The sequence below is a fragment of the Tupaia chinensis genome, unplaced genomic scaffold (genome assembly GCF_000334495.1).
Source record: "Tupaia chinensis unplaced genomic scaffold, TupChi_1.0 Scaffold000661_1, whole genome shotgun sequence".
Taxonomy (NCBI): domain Eukaryota; kingdom Metazoa; phylum Chordata; class Mammalia; order Scandentia; family Tupaiidae; genus Tupaia; species Tupaia belangeri.
The window spans coordinates 3,520,758-3,538,861 of record NW_006160183.1 but is presented as its reverse complement, the minus strand read 5'-3'; the positions used below and the strand labels follow the sequence as shown (position 1 = coordinate 3,538,861).

Sequence of the window (18,104 nt, the reverse complement as noted above, 5' to 3'; positions counted from 1 at the left end):
CCAGAAAGACAGAGACAGAAAGTGAGAAATCATGCCCTGGGGGAATGGCCATGCCACAATCCCGTCTCCTCAATTCTCCTCTCGGGATCTTGGGCACACACACATGCTCCCGGGGAGAGTTTAAGCCATCGGGTCCGGAACTCGAACTGAGGTCAACTACATGGGAGTCCAGTGACATAGCCATTATGCTAACTGCTAGACCCAATGAAATAATCCTTAAAAAAAATTACTTACTTAAAAAAAAAAACTGCATATATGTATAAAGAATATCCAATTGTGAAGATTTCAGCTGAATGAAAGGGGTTTAAGGGAACAAATGTTCCAGAAAACATGAATAAATTTGTTCCTCAACATTTTAGTGGAAAATATCAAAATATTAAAACAAGTGAGATTTTCTAGATTTTTCTTCCCTTAAAACCAAAAAAATTTAAATTTTTGGATGATTAATGGCTTTTGGAAATAAAACAAATCAGGAAAACTATAAAACCTATACTCTATCAGAAATATATCCTTTCCTGTCACTAAAATGTTTTCGTTTAGCTGGATGTGGTAGTGCACACCTGTAATCCCAGCTCCTAGGGAGGCTGAAGCAGAAGGATTGCAAGTTCGGGGCCAGCCTCGGCCACAAAGAGAAATCCCATCTCCTAAAACCATGTAATATAAAATTCAAGAATTGCAAGTATGTAAAAACATAAACCTTTTTTGATTTTAAAAAATAAAAATAAACCGCAAGAATCTTTATTCTGCAGATAGAAAAAATGGGATACTTCTGTTAGCTGCCAAAGGGTACTTGTGAACTATGGGAAATATACTATTAGGGAAGGTTTCCAAGAGCTGCTAAAAGAATCTGCTAGGGTATTTTTCATTAGAATTATTTTTCAAGCTAATGAAACCATTCCAAACAATGAAGCAAAGGTGGGTGGGTAATCTGCCACTCTGTACCTTCAGACTGCAAGAATTCTGGGAAGATAATTTTTTTTAAAAAGGCACAACATGGGACCAGCAGTTAGTGTAATGGCTATGTCGCTGGACTCCCATGTAGCCGACCACAGTTCGAGTCCTGGACCCAATGGCTTAAACTCATGCCGGGCACATGGCTGTGCATACCCGAGATCCTGAGAGGAGAAGGGATTGCAGTGTGGCCATCCCCCCTCGGGGGTGATTTCTTGCTTTCTGTCTGTCTCTGTCTTTTCTCTGGCAAGTACACATGCCCTATAAGAAAAACCTCTCAAAAAAAAAAAAAAAAAAAAAGGCACAACATGATATAAAAAGCTTCTACTTTGGGAGCACAAAGACATTACAGAGATGCACCTGTTAGAAGTGTAACAATTTATAAAAAAGGGAAATATTTCAAAGTACAAGTGAGAATTAGTATAAATGTATAGCATGAAACAAACCACACACATACATAAAAATAAAAGATTTCCTGGAAATCAACACTTAAAAATGACAGATTACCTGGATCACAAAATACAAAACAAAAATTTGAGGCAATCAAACCAATCAGCATGTCAAAATCTGCAGGTGTGTGTAAAATCTCAGAAGGGTCACGCTTTTCTTTCATAATATCCATCACATGCTTTAAAAGCTTTCTACTGACCTAACAATGATTATGCTTGCTCTTTAAAGACTCTAACAGCTGGTGAGGGGGCAGTGGGTGGCATGGCGGTTGGGGCACTGTACTCTCACATGGCCAATCAACCACGGTTCAAGTCTCGGACCTGGTGGCTTGCTCCCTTACTCTCTACTCAGTATATGTGCCCTATGACCAACTCAAAAGTAAATAATTCTTTTTAAAAAAGGAAAAAAAAAAAAAAAGAAAGACTCTAACAGTCACAAACCCAGGATAGGACCAAGGAATGGACGTCCTGCCTTCATAATCACTTCACTTTCCTAGAAGTCACAGTACTTCCTAAGGAACATGAGGACAGACTATGCTGAATGATCTCTGAGGACGTTAAAACTGGATTTTTGACACAATTAGTGAATTTTGTAAGAACAGACACAGTTGCAGGGCTATATTTTATGGCCACATCTGGCTAGGGTATTAACAATGGGAACTGCACATACGGTCTCTTGGTACTTAACTGAGAGCTAAGGGCCAGCCATGACACAGCAGTTTCTAGACAACCCACCTGGGATGGTCCCAGGTTCCCGTCCTAGAGACTACTCCCTGCACACGCTGGGCACACGTGTGCAAGTTCATGACCCAGGCTGCCTGAAGCCAGTGGTAGATCATGACAATTAAGACCCTGTTGGGAATGCCCGTCTCTGTCTCAACAAACAAAAACCTTAAAAGACAAAAACACTAGTAAGAGATGAAGAACTTTAGTTCAGATTTTTAGTCATAAAGCTGATAGTTTTTACACATTACTGATACACTGTGGCAATTTCCAATGTCATCATTTGTCCTCACCTCATTATGGTATTTAAAGGTATGGAAGACTTACGCAGTTCCATAACTTCACTCTTTAAACAAGATTCCACATATGGGACAAGAATTATGCAACCTAAGCCCGGACTGTCTTGTTATGCCTGAAAACAAGGACTAATGGGGAATGTCAGATGGCATTGGAGCCACTATGAAAAGTTCCCACTGGCCAAAGGTGAAATAATTTGAACACAACAAGGAATAATGAGTAAACAAATTAAAACACAAATGTGTGTGTGTGTGTGTGTGTGTGTGTGTGTATGTATGTATGTATATATATATATATATATATATGTATTCATTCCATGGATTTGTTTTAAAAAAATCACTTATCAATCAATTCTGGAGGTTTTAAGGAAATCAACACTTAAAATAGATAGTCAAAGTGTGAAAAAGCAAGCATTTATCTTTCACTGTGAATTAAGTAAAAAAAAAAAAAAACACCATAAAACACAACACACAATATGAAATATAGAATACAAAACAATCAAAGTAAAATATAAAGCAAAATAATAGGTATATATGTTAAAAATATATGGACACACATGTAGAAAGAGGGAATTAGAAGGACGACAAAGTTAACTTGGTAGGGAGTTTGGGACAGGGGTGGACAGAATGACATTTTCACATTCAGTCAGTACACTATTGTTTGAACCTTGGGTAATTAGACTATATTCATTTTTCTTCTTTAATAATAAAGAGGAGAAAGCAGTTAGTATGAGAAGAATTATCAATGGCTACATGTACTTGAAATTACATAAATAAATTTTGAGATAGAATAAAGGCTAAGGTTATACATTTTGTTAAAAAAAACAAAACCAAAAAATTTCACTGCAAAATTACAAATGTCAAGCTTTATAGAAATAAAAACTAAACTTTGTATATGTGAAGAAGAAACTGTTGAAGAAACTTAAGAAAATGTTAAGGAAGTGACAATATTGTCATTTAGAAATAATAGGATATTTTTCATGTAGATGAGGAGTTTTTTCTGTCACATAATATTTTCTGTAGGTCGTCCTAGAAGCAAATTGTGTTAGACTGTCATAATGAATGCTCAAATGTAGTGGAAAGGATAGAACTAAACTTTCAATTATGACAGATTTTTCTGAGAGGTTATGTATGAACATTATATTACACTGAATTAGTAAAAACTGAAAGTAGATTTTAGAAGAGCTAGGATTTAAAGGTATGGAAGACTCACACAGTTCCACAGTTTCACCGAGCTTACATGTTTTTGTTTTGTGCATGTTTCTGTAAGATGCTGAAGTTCACAACAAAATGAAGTGCATACGGATGTGTGAGAGGCATTGTTTTAAAACAAACAAAGAACGAGTAATTAGAAATGGAAAATTATTGACGATAACATGCATGATTAAGCCACTATGAAGTATATTCTGGATGGGAAATCACATTTTGCATGCTGTGACAATGCTTAGGGAATGAATGTAAACTAATTAAAAAAAAAGTTTCAGGAAAAAAAAATAAAACAAAGAATGAAACAAAAAGAAGGTTGCTTTCTAATAAATACCCCCAAATAACTATTCCAACCCCTTTAGATGACTAAAATCACACAACGAAGAACAGGTCAAACAAATCTTTTTTTTTCCCAGAAATCTACAATGTAAAATATAGATCTGTCAAGTGTAATGGGACCACATCTTTACCTATCATTCCATACCACATGTTTCTCTTCAAACAAATCCAGTCCACGACATGATAGGTAGTGATTCAAAATGCAGGGGGGAGAGGGTCAAAAAAGGAAGGCTTGTATTTTCTTCATAAAGGAAAGGATCAGGGTTATTGCAACCAGATTATCTACTTACAGCACTAGAGAGGGAGGATGTACGCAAAAGGGGTTAAAACATACACTTCCGCTAAGGATTCCACTGGCTTCCCGCCTTACAAGAGCTCACCCACACCCTGTGGGGTTCCTCAGCCCATGAGCTCAATACTGAGCAAGAGAAATTACAGGCAGGAGACTAATAGAGCAGAGAGAAGGGATCAGGAAGAAATTGGTACTAATAGGAACTGTTTATCTCTAAAGATGAACCTATAAGATCTCTCTCTGTTCCTTTAAAAGATAAATAGCAAAAAGTTCATCTGAAGTGGAATATGACGTTTGTTAGGCTGACAAACTCACCCTTCACTGGGCTCCCATTGTCCACGAACATTCTTTTTTTTGGGGTGGGGAGAGAGGTTTTCGCTATAGGGTGCGTGCGCTTGCCAGACAGACAGAGAGACAGACAGAGAGATAGAAAGCGAGAAATCACCCCCCAGGGGGGATGGCCACGCCTCAATCCCTTCTCCTCCAGTCTCCTCTTGGGATCTTGGGCACGCATGCACACGTGCCCGGCGTGAGTTTTAAGCCACCAGATCTGGGACGCGAATCGCGGTCGACAATATGGGAGTCCAGTGACATAGCCATTATGCTAACTGCTGGTCCCCTGTCCACGAGCATTCTTAATGGCTGTTCTTATGTTCTGTGTTACAAATCTTGGTTTGGGTCCCCTCTTTCAGTATCGTATCTGCAGTGCTTACCATAATAGCTAGAAGCCTAAAGGCTTCATGGTGTTTTTGAAGAAATCTTTACATGGCCTCCTGTGAAGACTACTTTAAGTGCTAAGACACATTTGGATATATTTAGTATTTTTTGAAGTTTGCATAAAACAGAGAGTCGAAGCATGAAATAAGGGAGAAGTCAACACTCAAATGCAGGTTAAAATCCACAATTTAAAGACTGACTGCTAAAAACCTAAGGCTTTTAACTTTATGGATCCGGTACCAACCTCAGCACTGCATGCGAGAGAATTTCATCATTTGAGTCAGTTTTAAGAATTACACTGTGAAGATGTACTTCAATGCAACCAAAATTGGAATATAAGTTCTAAAGTAAGTCTTATTTTACTCATGCCATATCAAGATTTAAGATAAAGCTTCTAATGATAATAAATACAAGTCTAAAAAGATAAATTAATCTCTGCTGTCCATGTTCGGTGAAGTAAAATTTACCACTACAAAAAGAACATGCACCTCGATTAAATATCTCTGAAGCAAAAAGGGAAAGGTCTTATCTATTTCTAAGTGTTGCTCCCCTCTATCCGAGTACCCTAAAAGAGACTGTAAAACTCCCAAACATGTACACTAGAATAAGTGTACAAAAGCATTGTTTAATAATAGAGGCCAAAAGTTTCAGAAATATCAATCACTTTTGACCTAATTTAATACAAATGCTAGGAATTCTGCCTAAGAAAAAATTAAGAGCTGAACACAGATGAAGGCACAAAGATGAACAACGTAATGTTTTGTAATGAGAAAAGTTGAAATATATTCACATACACAGCAACAGGGGGTCGGCTGAATAAATTCTAGTACATCCTTTTAATATATTAGTCATTTATAGGTGATTAATGTAAAACAAAATTGTATTGTGTAATCAGGTAAAAAATATAATATAATCACTATTTTTTTTTTAAAAGGCTTTTGCCATAGGGCAAAAGGCCTATGCACTTGCCAGAGAGAGTCAGTGAGAGGGAAAGTGAGAATTCATACCCCAGTGGGGAATGATCAAACTGTAATCCCTTCTCCTCCATTCTCCTCCTGGGATTTTGGGCACGCAGGCACATGCACACAGTGTGATTTTCAAGTTTGGGGCTTGAAGGTGGTTGGCCACGTGGGAGTCCAGTGCCAAGACCACTACGCCACCTACTGGCCCTAACATGATCTAATAAAAGAAAAATGTTTAACAATGAATTTGTATATAGATATGTATCTTTCTGCAAAACGATTTATACACTTAAATATGTTGATACTACTGTTTACAGAAGTAACTGATAAATTTAAGGATTTAAACAAAACAAAACAAAATAGCCCTTAAAAGTTCTTTTAAATTTTGTGGTTTTGATGATTTTCTTGCCTTCTCATCATTGCAGCAAGAATATCAGAAATTATGAAGATGGTATAGTGTCCAGTGATACAACGTAACACTCTGTGCTAAAACTCAACCTTGCCTCTACCTGAGCCTCTGTTTAAAATTCCTTATTTAAGAACTCCAGGAGCTACCCCAAAGCCTAATATTCCTTTGCCCCCAACTTCAACAGATTAAAAATTAGGTCATCGGGAAAGTCATGATGCATTTTTGCATAGAAAACCTTTTCTACACGTCACGACTTTTTCCAATAGGTGAAAACATGAGGGAAGCCCAATCACTTACTGTATAGCTTTAGCAGACTGTAGTACATCTGGTCTCTATCACATTCGAATAGCTTCTGGGTCAGTTCTACCAATTTCTCCAGAGTTTCAACCTTAAGAATAAGATTAATAGATGGATCTACATTATGTAAAGGATATATTTCATAGCTGATAAATAGCAGTTGAATAATACTTCAAATTAGCTTCACCTAAAGGGCTGATTAACCTCACTTCAAAAGTTAAAGGGCTGAGCACAATAATGTGAATGGACTAATGTCACTGAACTATACTTAAAAAAAAATAGGTTACAATGATAAATTTTATGTTATATCTATTGTGCCACAATTAAAATATTTTTATAATTATTATTTTTTTAAGTTAAAGGGCTAAAGAACCCTTTGGATTCAGGAACACAACATGAATATGGTTGTGCTTCCAGTTGAGAGAAGCTCAATGAAGATGCATTTTGGATAATTCAAAGATATTTAGGGCAGAGAACAGGGTGGGAAGAACTCCGTGAGCCTGTTATTACATCAACAAAAATACCCCCCGCTCAAACAGCACACTCCTCTTCCCAGTGGCTTTTACTTGACCTGATGAGATGAGATCCTTGCACTGGAAGGAGAGCAGAGATTCCACGGGGCTATCTCAAGCAACTCCTCTAGTCACTGAGGACTGATGGGGGCTTACATTGTCAAGAAGACAAGGTCTGCCTGCTCAAACCAACAGCTATATAAATAAAGCACATTAACATCTTTAGGGCCCAGGGTTAACAGTTTTAGGGATTTGGCTAAGCCACAGCTTATCCAAAAAACCACCAAGGTAACATGGCCTCCACAACGCTCTCATCACCTGAAATCCCCAAATGTTCACACGATATACAGAACACTTGGCACCTCACTCACAGCTCCCGGGGCTCAAGACATCAGAAATTAACACAAACCTGATTACTCGTAATACATCTATCACAAAACCACTGAAGTCTAGAAGGTCGAGCTCTGATGCCGGGAGTCTGAAAAATAAAATAATCACTCAGCATACAAGGTAAGGTTTTAGCAAAACAATAGTTTCTTTTTTCTTAAAGACAACCTGTATTCCTTCTAATGATGTGCTACCAAATATATATATATTATCAATACAAGGAATCTATAGCTTAATTCCACAGTTATAGAAATCCTTTTTAATTAGGATCAGAACAGAGAATAAATTAAAACCTCTACGTCATCTATGTCTAGAAGACTCTAGTTATGCTGCTTGCAGGTCAATGTTCACTCCATAAATCTTTAATTAAACGGTTACATTTTCCTTAGTTTAAAGAGATGAACTAAATCAAGTCCAAAATATGGCAAATTAAGCATCACTCTTTATTTTGCTCCCTCCATCTCTGTCTCACAAGCACATCCAACACACACTCACATGCACACTTCAGAGAATCCAACATTCAAGAGTCAAAAATCACCAATGTTACACAGAATTGTTAATGACTGTCACAATACAAACCAGTGACTTTTGTTTTTATATATGTATATTTTGTTCTTTTCTTTTTTTTTTTTTTTGAGAGGTTTTTGTTATAGGGCGTGTGCGCTCGCCAGAAAGACAGAGAGACAGAGAGACAGAAAGTGAGAAATCACCCCCCAGGGGGGATGGCCACGCCACAATCCCTTCTCCTCCATTCTCCTCTTGGGATCTTGGCCACGCATGCACCCTCGCCCGGTGTGAGTTTAAGCCACTGGGTCCGGGACTCGATCTGCAGTCGACTAGATGGGAGTCCAGTGACATAGGCATCACACCAACTGCTGGTCCCTGTTTTTATATTTTTAAAGAATTATTTTAACTTTATTTATTATTATTATTTTCTAGTTTGATCAGACAGAGAGAGAAAGAAAATGAGAAAGCAAGCCACCAGGTTCAGGACTTGAACTGAGTCAGCTGTGGGAGCCCAGTGCCTTTAACCACCATGCCACCTGCTGTCCCCACTTTTGTTTTTAAAGAAAAGTTTTGCAAAATTCACGGTGATAAAAGTACTCTCATGAGTACCACAAATGCCTGCCTGGCATCTAAAACTAAATGTTTCAAGAATAAAAACAAGCTAAGCACTTAAAATTAGTCTGAGTTTATTTCAATAATTGAGTTGTATATCATATCCTTGATCAGAAATTATTAAGGTGTAGTCAATAACTCTCACTTCAAAGCACTTATTTTGCAATTTTGGATACTGGAAGAAAGACAAACCATTTCAACTTAATTTCATGGATTTGTCACTCTAACTATAGTATTTTCATCAGCTGTAAGAGGGCTTCACCATTAAATACTACATTTCAATCACAGCATTATGATAAGAAAACTACATACTCATTAGCCCTGGCTGCTCCAGTCTAGAGGAGGTACCTTTACTATTTTTTCCACTCAGCTCTGTTGATGAAACCAGGTATCCCTTGAATCTCATCGCTTATTTATAAGTCTCCATTATTTGAATTTTTAAAAATACCATTGTACAATGTTAAATTAAGAACTGAAGCAGAAACTAACATCTTGCAGTTTAGGTAGAATAACAGAAAAATCTGTACAATAGATGTATGAAAGTTCTCATTCTAACCATGATGGTATCTACATTTTGGGGTATAAGAAATAAATGCTGACTAAATTCATCATTGAAATATGTCCTCAAATACCACTAATACCTATATGCAGACATAATTTCTAACCTAAGGATTTTCTCTCAAAATGTCTGTTTGATTCCCATGTGTTATGCTGAAAATGAAACCAACATCAATGTACACAAAAAGTCCTGGAAAAAATAGTAAATAATCCTCCTTGGAACACGGCAAAATGCAAGGGCTACATTCCCTTACAACTTTCAATATTACTACTAATCCGAATGCCAGTGATCTGAATAGCACAACTTTTATGGCAAACTCTTCCTGTTTGTGGCTGATTAATCTGTCACTGGCAGGACAGCTGATTTATACAGCAGATCTTCCTGCATTTCATTTTGAAATTGAGAACGGTTTTCACATATAAATCTCAATCATCAAAAGAACATCTAGGTCAGATTAACTAAATCTCCTAGGCTGCTGAAATAGTCAACATTCTGGCTTATCTCTTAACATCTTATTGAATTTTAAACACTGCAAGTTGAAAGCAAAAATACAAAATGTAATGAAAATATAGAGAAGAACAGAATTCTAATTGCGATGTTAAGTATAACATCAAAAACCAGTTAATGTTAATTAAAACAATGAACTAACTCACCTCTAGTTTTTCCTGTTTTTTTCCTACATACAATCTATTTACTAGACGGTAAAGATAAAACAATTATTGTCATAGAAAAACTGGCATGCTTGTTTCCACCTGGATTACTGTGTTTCAAAATGCAACTTTCTGCTGTTGCAGTTTACTACTAGGATCAGGTAGGCAGGCAAAAAAAAGTACTCCAAAACAAAAACTAGTTGTCATTACTTTACTCTAATTTCATTACATTCCTTTGACATAAATTTGCTGGTTTTGTAATGAGCGTCTATGAATATTAAAAAATAGCTATTAAATAATTATTACCTTTAAAGTAAAAAGAAATGAGTTGCTTTTTCTTACTTTATTTCACTCTATCTCAAGAAAGTTCAGTGTAAATTTGAATCATGAAAATGTTCATCTGTTTTGATTTGTCTTGTCACTATTGCTAGAAATAGAAAATGGAAAAACAACAGAAACTTGGCCTGGCATGTTTTCTAGATGGCACAGGAGGAGGAAAAACCATGGGCTCAAGGGCTTCGAGAGTGGACAAACAAAAACAAGAACTCAACTACTGATCCCCACAGCTAAAGGGAGCAAGGGGGAAGAGAGGTTTCATGGCACTTAACACCTCTTTCAGCATTTGTCTCCTTCTCTAAAATCTTTAGAGACAGACCTAACGACCATGTCTAATCACGAAAATATGGCTAAGTCAAATGACCTATCAGAAACTAAACAATCTATTGGGTCACTGGAAAAGTCATGACGTACTTTTCTATGTTTTCCTATAATAAAAATACATCATGACTTTTCCAAGATCCCAATACTTATCCAGGTATTACAGAAGACATTAAAGTAAACTAACTCATGGGAAAAGGGTATGCATTTGCATAAGAATTGATCTATGAGAAAGCCTGGACACAACTTCCTTGGGCAAGAGTAACAAAGATTGGGAGATCATTGGAATCCAAACTTTGGGTCTCAGACCAAAAATCATCCAAACAGCTCCCCCGCCACCCACCCTGGGAAGACAGCAAATTGACTCTGATTGCAGTGTGACGGAAGGGGAAAGAGGAGACAGAAAGTCAAGGAGGAGAAATCTAGAGAATGGCAAATTATTTAGATAATCCAGATACTAAGGGGTCAGAAGATCACAGAGGTAGGGAAGGGTAGCAATATCAAGAGAAAATGGGAAATGAAGCCTGCTTTCAGAGTCCATGACTACTACTAACTTGACAGCAAGGCAGCTCCACAAACTACATTCTGAACTTAAGATTCATGGCCCTAATTCCTTCTTTTATTTTTAAACGAACATATGAAGACGTGTATTGGATTGGCCCTGTAGCCTATGGTTAAGATTCATTGCCCTTCTTTTTTTTTTTTTTAAGGCATAAATGAAGAGTTGGCCCTGTAGCCTATGGCTGGTTAGGGGAATGGTTCCCACATAGCTGTCTGCACACTTCAAATCCTGACCCAGCGGACTGCAAAATCTGCCAGGTGAGTGTGTATGTGTGCCCCAAATCCCAACAGGATGGAGAAATGGAGAGGGAATTGTGGCAAGACCATTCCTCGTGAGGGGTGCTTTCTCCCTCTCTCTCTGGCAAGCACATGCATCTTCTGGCATAATTTTTAAAAAGAAGATGTACATCAACATCATTTGAGAAGTATAAGAGTTCCCATTATTAAGTATAATGTTTCCCTGACAACCACTGAGTCCAGACACCTTGAGAATACCAAAACTGATAGATAACAGATACTCAGGTCCCTTATAAAATGGTGTAGTATTTACAGATAACCTACAGAATCCTCCCATATACTTTAAATAATCTCTACATGAAGTATAATACCTAATAAAATGTAAGTGCTATATAGTTGATATGTATTATTTATCTTTATTTTATACATTTAATCACTATTATGTATAGTGTGTGTGTGTATTTTTTTAAAGATTTTTGCCATAAGATGCATGTACTCACCAGAGAAACAAACAGACAGGGACACAGAAAGTGAGTAATCACTCCTTGAACTGATGGCCAAGCTGCAATCCCTTCCCTTTGGGCATGCACACACGTGTCCGGTATGTTTTTTAAACTTCTGGAACTACGACTTGAACCATACAGTTAACAATGTAGGATTCAGCACCTTAACCACACCATCTGTTAGCCCACTATACTGTTATTTAATTTCTATTTTTTTCTCCACAAATATTTTTGACCCATGGTCAGATAAATCCACACCTCTGTGGACATGGAAAGTCAACTATATACTGTTTAGCTGGTGGTATAAAAAAAGGTTGGTGGGGACCAGCAGTTAGTGTAATGGCTATGTTGCTGGACTACCGTGTAGTCGACTGAGGTTCAAGTCCCGGACCCGGTGGCTTAAACTCACACCGGGCGCGTATGCATGTGTGCCCAAGATCCCGAGAGGAGAATGGAGGAAAAGGGATTGCAACGTGGCCATCCCCCCTGGGGGGTGATTTCTCGCTTTCTGTCTATCTGTCTTTCTGGTGAGCGTATGAACCCTATAGCAAAAACCTCTCCCCCCCAAAAAAGAGGTTGGTGTAAGATTAAAACAGAATCTTATTTTTAATTTAACAGAATCTAAATTTAAAACAGAATCTTATTTTTCCATTTTAAAATTTTGCTATAGGGTATGTGAGCTCACTGGAAGGAGGGAGGGTGGGAGACGGAGAGAGAAAGGGAGGGAAGGAAAGTGAAAAAGTACCCTCTAGAGGGGAAAGCCATGCCACAATCACTTCTGCTCCATTCTCCTCTTGGAATTTTGGACACACACATAAATGTGCCTGGTGTATTGTTGAAACCACTGGGTCTGGGACTGGAACCCTGAACCTTGCAATTGGTCATGTGGACTCTACCCACCTTAACCTCCATGCCACCTGCTGGCTCTAATGTAGAATCTTATTCATCTCTGTTTGCACTGAGAATTGAGCAGGGCCTGGGTACATGACAGGCATCCAGTAAGTGATTATTGAACTGCTGGGGGGGGGATAGGGAATAAGGATACAGTTAAATAATATGTTCATAGAAACCTTTAATATGGTTTTTAACATCTAATACCAATAGTTGACTTTTTTTTAAAGAGAGATTTTGCTATAGGGCATTTGCACTCACTGTAGAGACAGAAAGTGACAAATTGCCCTGGGGGGGGGAGGGGGCGGATGGTCACACCGCAATCCCTTCTCCTTCATTCTCCTCTCAGGATCTTGGGCATGCAGGCAATCATACCTGGCGTGAGTTTCAAGCCAGTGGGTCCAATGACTCGAACTACAGTCAGCCATGTGGGAGCCCAGGGACATAACCATTACACTATCTGCTGGCCCCAATATTTAACTTTAACTTGTATATGTCATCTCTCCCTGGATTTAATGTCTGGTCCTGAAGCACGGAATGAATTAGCCAAAAAGTATTACTAACTTATTTAAAGGTAGACAGCACTCACTTCCCAGAAGGTGCGGAAGTACCTTAAAACATACTTGACTGACGTGGATTCGTCCCATGACTAGGTGGTTCATGGAAAAGGATGATTATGTCATTTGAAGCCTAGCCCCAGTGGCTTGAAAAAACATTCTGGGCATTTATGTGTACATACACACATGCACTCCAAAATCCCAACAGGACAAAAAATGGACAAGAGATTACGAACCATGCCCCACTGGAGATTGCTTTCTCTTTCTCTCTTTGGCAAGTGCACATGCCCTCTTGGCTTATAAAATCAGAAACAAAAATAAAAACAAAAAATACTTGAATAAAAGAATGAAGTAATTTTGTTGTTGTTTAGAGAAATACTACCGTATTTGACCATACTTTTTTTTTTTGGAGAGGTTTTCGCTATAGGGCGTGTGCGCTTGCCAATCAGAGAGAGACATAGAGACAGAAAGCGAGAAATCACCCCCCAGAGGGGATGGTCCACACAACAATCCCTTCTGCTCCATTCTCCTCTCGGGATCTTGGGCACGCGCGCACATGCGTCCGGCGTGAGTTTTAAGCCACCGGGTCCGGGACACGAACCACGGTCAACTATGTGGGGGGTGATTTCTCACTTTCTCTCGCTCTGTCTCTCTGGCGAATGCACATGCCCTATAGCTAAAATCTCATAAATAAATAGAGAGAAAGAGAGGCATGAAAGGAGGACTAATTGGTTAAACTGGAAAGCCACTCAAATGCTATCAACCACCTTATTTAAAAGGGCTTTATTCAGGAAGTTTCAGATGAAGAAATCTGCTAATGCAAACGCTAAGGGCTCATGATGGTGTGAGCAAGCGTGCGCGCACATGCGCTGTATCAGATCAAAATCAGAGCTTAGTTCACCTCAGGCCTGTTATTCACCCAGCCTTCTAACTAAAGATGTTACCACTTGGTTAGTAACTATCACTCGAGATGACTGAGGAAAGTGTCTCAAAAATCCCCATGTCCACTATCCTAATTTAGATCCTTACTAATTACACTGCTCCAACTCCCCTTGTCTACCCTACATTATCCTGCTGCTGTACATTCTTTTTTAACTTTTTCGAGTCCAGTAAGAGTCTCTAAACTCTGGGAAAAGTCTATCTTTCCAAAATACTTCTCACGTATCTTATATCCCAAGATGAATGAGTCGCTTAGACCTCTGCTTTCCATCTCTTTGCTTCACCTCTAAATACACTTACAGACCCAGCTAACTCCTGAAGGTTCAAGATGCCACATTCATCATACCCCATTTCCTCTAGAAAGCTGGGAACAAGTTTCCTTCATGAACTATTAGAACTACTCATACATTTCTTAGAGCAGTTTATCTTTACACATTAATTAAATGTTCAAGGAGCATTAACTATTTGTCACTGATCTCAATCTACCTCACATTTTTTACTTCCTCTGGAACTAAACTTTCTGAATATAAGAATGTATATGCTTGGAGGGGGGCTAGCAGGTGGTATGGTGGTTAAGGGTGCTGGATCACATATGGCTGACTGTGGGTTCAAGTCCTGACTCCGTGGCCACACTAGGCTTTGTACCTGTATACCACAAATCTCAAGATGAGAGGGGATTACTATTTGGACATCTCCCTGGGAAGTGATTTCTCACTTTCCCCCTCTCTCTGGTATCTCTCCTGCATGTACACATGCCCTACAGCAAAAAAAAACTTAAAAAACTAAAGGAACAAACAAACAAACAAAACATGTGAATGCATGCTTGGGACCAGACAGTGGAGCAGTAGTAAAACACAATACTCGGCAAAACAACCTCACAGGATTCCTGGTTCAAATCTGAGACCTCCCTGAGTACATAAGACACGTGCATGCCTGTGATTCGGGACTGGCTGGGTGGACTGTACAGCCGAGCCCTGTTGGTGTGCTGACTCTTTCTCTCACTCATGGAAGAAATAAAACTTAAAAGAAATATATACATAAATATATCAGGGAAGACATAAGACTGTTTTAAAAGACTATTTTAAAATTCCACCCCTCTGCAATAATCTACATATAAAAATGAAAGACTATGTTCAATATATTAGGAGAAAATACATGACACATGTGTACAGAGTCTTGTTAAAAATAAAACAGGTCATGTTTATATACTGAATTTTGCCTGCATCTTTCTTCACTTAATGTAAGCATGTTTTTAAAAGTTGCTTAAGACATTAAGAGAGGGACCAGCAGGTGGCGTGGTGGTTAAGGGGCTGGACACTCCCACATGGCTAACCACGGTTCAAGTTCTGAATCTGGTGGCTTGCTTTCTTGCTTCCGCTCTCTCTTTCTCTCTCTCTCTCTGGTCAAATTAAAATAAACGAATGAATAAATACAATTAAGAAAGTAATTCTTTAAAAAAAGAGAGAGAGATTAAGAGAGACAGAGACAAGGGCCCTTGGCAGGCTCTTGCCATACAACAATCCTCTCCTTAGCCTCCCAGCAAGTCAGGATCACCTGTGTGTGCACCAGGCGTATTAAGGTCAACCCAGGATCTGAACCCAGAGCCTTCTGTAGACTATGGTATCATGCAGCAGTGCTCTACCACCTGCACCACTGCAGGAGGGCCTAACATGAGCATATTTTATTATCTCCCATAGTGCTTCAAATATGAAGCAGCTTTGGAAATTCAAATGTAGTAAATATACTCAAAGTATGGAAATGATAAAAATGTTGCTCAATACTTTTAGTATTCTTCATATGCTCATATGGCCCTCATTTATTAATTTTTCTTACTTTTCATATTTTAAATTATCCTTAGAAAGCCATAAAAGAAAATTCTAGGTCTTAAATTTTAATGGTGAAAAAAGCAAGTTTCCACCTTAATTCACCTCCAACTAACCATAAACATATCCCAAAAACGTGCTCCAGTATACTCTCCTATATGATACAACTTGCTATCCCACCCTAGGGCATTGTAGTGTTTCTATAAAGCTACGCTTTACCCTTTCAACAATTTTGTACACAGCCATTTGATGATAATTCTGTCATCAGCAGACAGCCATTCCTATATGTTGCAGAATGGCAAAGTTCTAAAATAATTAAGAGCCAGACCAGTCAGGCAGCATGATGGATAAAGCAGCTGGATCCCACCCACAGGGTTGACTGTGTGGTTTGAGTTCCAGACCCAGTGGCTTGAAAAACATGCTGGAGGGCCAGCAGGTGGCATGGTGGTTGAGACACTGGACTCCCATAAGGCCAACCCTGCTTTGAGTCCCAGACCAGGCGGCTTGTTTTCTCACTTTCCTTTTATCTTTCTCTCTCTCTCCCCACCTCTCTCTCCAGTCCAATTAAATAGTAATAATAGTAAATAAAATTAAATAACTTTTTTTTTTAAAAAAGAAGTGTGTGCACACACAAAATCCCAAAAATAAAATGGAGATAGATGAGCTTGCCTTCTCTCTGGTGAGCTCATGAACCCTATAGCAAAGACAAACAACGTCCCAATTTAAAAAAAAAAAATAGAGAAATAAGAGGTGATCTTCGTTTGCCTATTTATGTGACAAGCATGTATCTGATGCTAAGCATCACACTGTGAATGATGAATGGTAAAAGACAACACTATCCCTACACCTTCAAGGGGCAAAGAGAATTAATATCAGTGATCACTTATCATAATCCAGGAAACATGCAAGCTGCTTTACATACAATTATGTGATTGAATCTTAAAGTGAGATGTATTCCCTTTTATAGATGGGGAAGCTTACAAAGGTTTATTAACTTGTCATCACCACATGAACAAGTAGATGGAAAAGGAGAACACACTCTAATGACTTTGGCTCAATTATTAAGCCTTGCTTATTACATGAGCCATGCACACTTTCTTCTGGAAGAACCTCTCGTTGCTATTATCTAAAACCCTGAGTTTCATTTCTACTCCGATCAGTGGCCTGCTAATACCAATACCATACATACAAAGCAGCAGAACTCAACAGGCAGACAGCTCCCCTAATGTTCAGATTCTCTGTGTACTTTCAACAGAAGAGTCTATGCCATTTTCTACAAAATACAAACTATTTGAGCTACCTAAGCACCTAAGACGGTACATCCCACTATCCTGACTGGTGGCTAGACTGAGTCGTAAATGAGAAAGAGAAGTTATGAATTAATGTCACAGTTCTCTTTTCCCATACAAAATTTCCTCTTCTTTGAAAAACAACAGGAGAAACAATCATTTTCTGGGTTATGCCTACATTTTTGATTTCATGATAAGCAGTCATCAATACACAACTACAAAGGCCAAATGACAAGTGTGCATTCTGCCCACCATGGGGCCATTTTTGCAAAAAGACAAAGAGGAAAAGCAAAGTATGATCTGAGGCAAACTTAATTACATATATTTATAAGTTAACAATTTTAATCACATGAAATGATTTTTCTTAAAGTGATGGTGATGGGTCTGTCTTCTGTGGAATATTTTATTTTCTTACTGGACAAAGAATGTTTAATAGTGAAATTAATCACTGTTTGGACAGACTTTACAGTTGTCCTTTGACTTATCAATTCCAGTAAGAAAAATTTCAGTAAAGCCTAGATAAAATATACTAATCCTAAATAGGCCAGGTTTGTCACCTACCATTTCCCATAAGCTGCTTACCATAGTTAAAAAAAAAAAAAAAAAGAGAAAAGAAAAAATTTAAATTAAATGCCAAACAGTTGCAGACAGCACTTGTTTGCCTGATTAACTTGTAGACAAGCATTACAAATAAATCTGAGCATGGTCTGTAGCAAATTAAATTCCATTGCTTTTAAGAACAAAGAACTCCTTGGCAAAGAGGATTAGCAACTTTACAC

The 18,104-nt window shown here is 38.2% G+C and overlaps 1 protein-coding gene across 1 annotated transcript in view; it reads right to left on the bottom strand.

Moving 5' to 3' along the window:
- LRPPRC (leucine rich pentatricopeptide repeat containing) overlaps positions 1-18,104 on the bottom strand; it is a 113,772-nt gene that overhangs the window by 32,256 nt on the left and 63,412 nt on the right. The window contains exons 26-27 of the mRNA XM_006159906.3: positions 7,563-7,631; positions 6,642-6,732 (exon numbers count right to left, since the gene is read on the bottom strand). Of these exons, the coding sequence (XP_006159968.1) occupies positions 6,642-6,732; positions 7,563-7,631 (160 nt within the window). The remainder of the gene's footprint in view (positions 1-6,641; positions 6,733-7,562; positions 7,632-18,104) is intronic.